At 32.4% G+C, this 6,815-nt stretch overlaps 1 protein-coding gene across 1 annotated transcript; it reads left to right on the plus strand.

Annotated features, from left to right (window-relative positions):
* The first annotated feature begins 1,047 nt into the window (after positions 1 to 1,047).
* LOC107866370 (heterogeneous nuclear ribonucleoprotein 1-like) lies at positions 1,048 to 5,582 on the plus strand. Its single transcript, XM_016712456.2, has 2 exons — positions 1,048 to 1,596; positions 4,385 to 5,582. The coding sequence occupies exons 1-2, from the start codon at positions 1,375 to 1,377 to the stop codon at positions 5,252 to 5,254; spliced, it is 1,092 nt and encodes a 363-aa protein (XP_016567942.2). The 5' UTR covers positions 1,048 to 1,374; the 3' UTR covers positions 5,255 to 5,582.
* The last annotated feature ends 1,233 nt before the right edge of the window (positions 5,583 to 6,815 follow it).

Genomic DNA, 6,815 nt, shown 5'->3' on the forward strand with positions numbered 1-6,815 from the left:
GATATATATATATATATATAAACTCTTGAATGCGTATATATATATCACATTCACAAGTATATTACCTTATAATAGAACACGTTCATTAAATTCTGATGAATTATCGGTTATATATTACATTATTATGACTGAAATATTAACATAATATCATTATCTCAACGGTATGATATATATATATATATATATATATATATATATATATACACACACACACACACACATATTCATTAGACAAAGATTATGCATGTTTAACATCATTTAATGTATATACGAAGGAAAATATTTATTTTATATATTGAAACATAAGTAAAATATAAAGATTATATTTTAACATAATTTGTTTATTTTATTTGATATATTTTTTAGTGTAATTTTTTCACAATATTTAAGAATGATTGATTTTTACTATTATTATTATACTGGTTATCAACTACGTGTGATCAGTGTAATTTCAAAAAATTATATATATATTACCTTATATATAATTATTTTTAATGAAACTAATATATATATTTGATTATATATAAATATATAATTATTGTTTACAAAATATCATTTACTTTTTTATTTTTTTACTACAAAAACCGACCACGAGTGATCGATTTTTTTAAAATTATTTTTTTATTTTAATTAAAAATCTGACCACAAGTGGTCGATTTTTTTAAAAGTATTTTCTTTTTTTTTTAATTAAAAACCGACCACTTGTGGTCGATTTTTTTAAAATAAATTTAAAAAGAATTTTTAAAAAACGACCACTAGTGGTCGGTTTTGTTATTTTTTTAATTTTTATTTGTAATATAAATAATAATAAATATAAAAATTATTGAAATAATTATTTTGATTTTTTAAAATATAAAAGCGACCACATGTGGTTGCTTTTTAACAAAAAATAAAAATAAACAATCGACCACTTGTGGTCGGTTTTTTCCAACCACAATGTGTGATCATTTTTTTAGTTTTTTTTAGTAATGAAACTAACTTATTTTTCAGGAAAACATTTTCTAGACATTTTCCTTCATACCAAACACACCCTATATTTGGTAATGTAACATTGTTAATTGCACTTTAGTGAAATTTTTCCATTTATTTAACCATTTAAGAAAAAGAAATATATGGTATTTCAGTTTCAGTTGAAAAAGGATTTTGAAAGAGTGATCCCAAATCTACCCTAAATCTGGAAAATTGTGTTCAAGATTTGCTTTTTGATCTTCCTTCTCCTATTGAAATTTGGTCTCACACACACGGGGTCCCCAAACCCTAAGCATGAAATACACATAAAGAAAATACATACCTATATTAACGTAAACTCTACATTACATTTTATTACATTACATAGCATAGAAGATACCTTTTTCTATTTCAAGAATTGAAGAAATGGATTCAGATGAAGGGAAGTTATTTGTTGGAGGATTAGGATGGGACATGAAGGAAGACAAACTAAGAGGCTATTTTAGCCATTATGGGGATGTTACACATGCAATAATCATGCGTGACAAAGTTACTGGCTTATCTAGAGGATTTGCCTTTGTTGTTTTCTCTGATCCTTCTGTTATTGATGTCATTCTTCAGGAGAAACATGCCATTGATGGACGTCCGGTAAGGAAAACTACCAATTTATGATCACTCAAATATTTTTTTACTGCCAAAGATTCTTGAATGTCTCTATATATACGACTCATATTAGAATTAGCTACGAACCTCATGTTAATCCATTGCTAAATTGCTTTTAGCTAATTAGATTATTTTGACAATCTGTAGCGAAGCCTAACTGTAGTGATGATATTTTATGTTTAGCTACAGAATTTGTTTAGATGCTACTTATAGCTTGTTTGGCCAAGCTTTTAGGAGGTCAAAAGTGGCTTCTTCTTTTTTTTTTTTTTTCCCTTGAAGAAGTGCTTATTTGAGAAACGAAAGGTAAGGGCTAAGTTTTTCGGAGAAAGTAAGTACTTTTAGGGTGTAGGGTGTAACAGACGTTGTTTTTCAGTGGCCAAAAGAGTAACTTATTCCCAAATTAGTACTTATTGAAAAGCTCTTCTGAGATAAATACACTTAACTTTGTAAAAGCATCGCCAAATACTAATTGTTGCTCAAATATGTTTTTTTTTTTTAAGTTTATTGGCCAAATACAAAATGCTTTTTACCAAAAGTACTATTTTTTTAAAAAACACCTTTCGAAATAAGTTGATTTTAGAAACTTGGCATAACAAGCAATTAGTGACTGTGTTAACCCTGATCCTACGAATTCTAAATCTTGAATCTGCCTGCCACTAATTTCCTGTGGGTGTTGGTTTATATTATCAATCATTCAATCTTGTACCATTGTACGTGTAGGTTTAGCCCGTTCAGTTTTTGTACTTTCAAGATTGATCCCCATTGAGTTTTCTTGTTATTTTTTACCAACTGATATACATTTGAATGGAAGCAGAGCCTTGGAGTATGTAGCTGATAAAATTGTTGTCATATGACCAAGAGGTTCACAGGTTCAAGCCGTAGAACGACCTCTTAGCTTGCAGAAATGCAGAATAAGGTTGCACACAATAGACCCTTGTGGTCCGGTCCATCCTTAGATCCCGCACGTAGTAGGAGCTTTAATTTACTGGGCTGCCATTTTATATGTCTGAACTCTCTCAAAGTTTAGTTGTTCCTTAACACAGTTTGGAATTTTGTCATTAGTTGTATCAGCATGTGTTGTGTCTAGGCCTTTGAAGTCAGTTTCCCCTCAAAACGTTTATACAACGTGTGTATTATAGACCACACTGTCTCTGAATTTTGAATCCACCTAAGTGTCTGCTTTCTCAAATGGTGAGTATGATTAATCATGTCTTTTTCCTTTTACAGAACTAGAGAAGTGTGAGTTGTTCTGCAAATCCTCAGTTGGGATTTAAGTGCTCGTGTTCATCCTACTTCCTTTTCTCTTGCTTAGATCATCTGTCACTCTTTTTTCTTGTAACTTTTCCTTTAGATTGTTTGATTAGAAGTTGTGCAATGCTTTCGTGCAAGTCGTCATATTTTGAAGGCGAGGGGATGAGGAGGGGAAGGGAAGAAATATTCAGTTTGTTTCATTTGAATTATGTGGAAATGGCAGTAGATTAGCTTTGCCTTTATGGGGTTGTGAGTAGGGGTGTTCATGGGTCGGTTTGGGTCGGTTATTGGTCAAAACCATAACCAAACCAACTTAGTCGGTTTTTAAATTTCTAAAACCAAACCAAACCAAACAAAAAAGTAACCATCGGTTTGGTTCTTGTCGGTTTAGTTTGGTTTGGTTTGGTTTGGTCTTTTCGGTTTATAACTTTAACTAATGATAGAAGTTGAAGATTTAAAAAAAATAAATCCAATCTAACATATGAGATGTTAACCGAATGTTGTATCTCAACCTTGAAACTAAGATGTCAACTGAGTGTTATACTTCGGCAAAGCCAAACTACAGAATGATATGATAAACCCTGCAAAAGGTGAACACATAAACTTCTTGTTCGACAAAGTTCAAAAAGAAAGTTAAAATTAGTGATTGTCTGTAATCTAATGAATCTTAGCTGTAAATTTTAATACACAACAAGATATTATTTTCAAAATTAGTATCATTTGTTATACATAGGACTGAATGTATTACAACTAAAGTTAAATCATGATTAAATTAAAATATAAAATGTAACAAATATTTATATTGTATTTATGAATGATATATAAATAATTATAATATATATATATATATATATATATATAGATCGGTTCGGTTTGGTTATTTTATCAGTTATTTTAGAGTAAAACCAAATCAAACTAAATTAGTATCGGTTTTTTTAAATTCAAAACCAAACCAAACCTAACCAAATATCGAATTTTTTAATCGATTTGGTTTGGATCGCAGTTCGGTTTGGTTTTTAACCGAACCGTGAACACCGCTAGTTGTGAGGACAAATTTCCTTAGATAATGAAAGATTCTGTACTTGTGCTTTTCAGTTTTGTAAAAATATTCATCCAAAGAAAGGACTCAACTTCTGACGATGTGATGTTTTACTCTTTTGGGGAACAATGATTAGATTACTTTTTGTTATTCTTGTACTTGATGGAATCCCACTTGCGCCTATGCCATCAACTCTGTCAAAGTTGAAGGAGTAATATGTTAGATTTTCTTGTTCTTTAATGGATATATTTATCTGAGCTGACGCCATTCAAAGATGATATTCTAGTGGGTATGCTTGAGTCGCATGAATCTTTTACTTGTTCTGAAAGTTCTCAGCAGTGTTTAAACTTGACGAACAATCGCACTTGAAGGTTGTGATGTTGTAGCATGGCTTCAGTTAAACCACATCTGTGTTGCTGGCTAACCAAATGCATGTTTACTTGTTTTTCTGTTTTCACTTTAAACTCCAGTTTTTCTGTTCAGGTGGATGCTAAGAAGGCTTTACCAAGAGCACAACAGCAGAGCTTGAGATCTCAACTTCCTCATGCCAATGAAGATACAAGACTAGAAGGGAATATTAGAACAAGAAAAATATTTGTTGGTGGGCTACCTTCGTCCCTTAGTGAAGAAGAGTTTTGCCAATACTTCCAAGCTTATGGTAATGTGACAGATAAAGTAATAATGTTTGACCCAAACACTGGTCGCCCTCGAGGATTTGGTTTCATCACCTTTGACTCAGAAGATGCTGCCGATAAAGTTTTTCATAAAAACTTTCATGAACTGAAAAATAAGCTAGTGGAGGTAAAACGTGCCTTGCCTAAAGAAGCAAATCCTGCTGGCAATGGAGGTTACTTGGGTTATGGCTCTTCTGATCTCATTAGGTTTTCGCAGCCTGTTTTTTGTGGTTACACTCTCTATAATAGCTATGGAGCTCTGAATTGTGGTTATGGTTACGATCCTTATACTTGTTACGGTGGGGCAGCTGGAATATATATGAATCCATCTTTGGCCAGTATCAGTTACGCTAGCAGCTTGCCTAGCGTCCCACGAGACCAGAATCTTGGCTATGGTGATTTCTATAATTTTAATGCAAGTTTTGGGTCTTCATGGGATGCTTCAGCCAATCGTGGTGTTGTTTTGACATCAACAGCTAGTACATCTCAAGGTCATGTTTCTCAAAATAGTAATCAGGGCAACTGTTACAGCACCTATACAGAAAATGAACGCCCTTCCACTGATTCGGTTCGTAAGGAGTCTGGTGATAGGCATACAGGTAGTGCTCCAAACAGCAGCCGTGGTGAGGCGACAGGGCAACATAAGGCAAATGGGGCACCACATAACAACAGTCTTTGACAGCAGTAGTGATTCTCCAAATGCAGCTTCTAAGGATCACTCAAAGAAAAAGTAAACTGTCGCAATAGATTTGACGACCGGTTGAATTGCTGCAGTCTATGTAATGTCCTGTAACCATAGTGCTGGTTTTAACTGGTGATGCGGCATAGTTACATTCTTACAGGTTGCTATTGTTACAGGTTTTGCTCCTATCTGAATGATTATGTTTCTTTCTTTGCTCTCGTACCTCAAGTAGCTATTTATGTGAAATCTATTCCTACAGTTGGTTACTTGAGAATGATTTTAGTCTCAACATATTGGCATATAAATTTTGCTTGTGACAATAATATAGAATCCAGTTGATTGCCAATAGCTCTGAAACTTCTTTGTTTGGGTGTTGTGGCGATTGAGCTGTAGATACTTGACATCATATTATGGTGCATGATTTGGAAACTAGTGGTCAGTTTTACAAATATTTAGACAATATAATATAGGAGAAAATAGATTATTGCCCTTTGTTGAAGAAGCATGCCTTCAAGATTTATTAATTCGGATGACTACTCGGAATTGGAGGAATGAGATGAGTCAAAAAAAAAAAAAAAGATATCGATTTTAACATGGTATGTTTTTAAAGCCATTGTTTAAACCAGTTGTCTAAGGAAACCAATTAGGTGATCTAGTAAACATCCCTTTTTGCATGAGCTTAATTTCTGTACGATGGCAATGTGCATAAGTTTCCTATAACATTAGAATAAGTTGACCTATAATTAGCGGTGGAAGCAAGATTTTTAGTTAATAGGTGCAAAATATACAGGAAATAAACATTCAAAGAGGTTGAGGGTAAGCGTGTCAAACGGGCCGGTTAAAACCGGCCGGAATCGGCCCATATAATTAAACCGGCCCGGTTTGACCCTGCCCGGTAATCTCAAGGGCTTTAAGGGTTCGGGTCCCTGTCCGATTGGATTTTTGATTTGGGCCTGGTTAACCTGGCTCGGACCCAACCCGGTTTGGGCCTGCCGGTTAACCGGCCCGACCCGGTTAAGGTTTTTTTTTTTTTTTTTTTTTTGAAAATTCAGAATTTCACAAACTGAAATTAACAACTTAGTTTTAATACATTATTAATTTACTATCAAGTATTATTAATTTATTATATTAAGTAGCATATGTTTTATACTTTTACTTAAATTAGTGTATATATTGAATGATATATATATATATATGTGCGTGTGTGTATCTTCTAAATCTAAAGTAGTATATATTTAAGGTATACATGTGTATATATTTTATAAATTAGTATACAACTATATATATATATATATTGTAGTGTATGTTTTATTTAAAGTGGTGAATATATTGAATGATATATATATATATATATATATATATATATATATATATATGTGTGTGTGTGTGTGTGTGTGCGCGTGTGTGTGTGCGCGTGCGCGCGCGCATATCTTCTATAGATGAGTACATTTAATGTATACGTTATGTATATGGTTTATAAATTAGTATATAACTATATATATAACTATATATATATTTATATATATATATATATATATATATATATATATATATAAAT

The sequence above is a fragment of the Capsicum annuum genome, chromosome 3, assembly GCF_002878395.1.
Source record: "Capsicum annuum cultivar UCD-10X-F1 chromosome 3, UCD10Xv1.1, whole genome shotgun sequence".
NCBI lineage: Eukaryota > Viridiplantae > Streptophyta > Magnoliopsida > Solanales > Solanaceae > Capsicum > Capsicum annuum.

Bases quoted from the DNA above. Each gene is read 5' to 3' on its own strand.
- LOC107866370 (XM_016712456.2), top strand. From the start codon at position 1,375: ATGGATTCAGATGAAGGGAAGTTATTTGTTGGAGGATTAGGATGGGAC. The intron at 1,597-4,384 runs GTAAGGAAAACT...TTTTCTGTTCAG, and splicing joins ATGCCATTGATGGACGTCCG to GTGGATGCTAAGAAGGCTTT.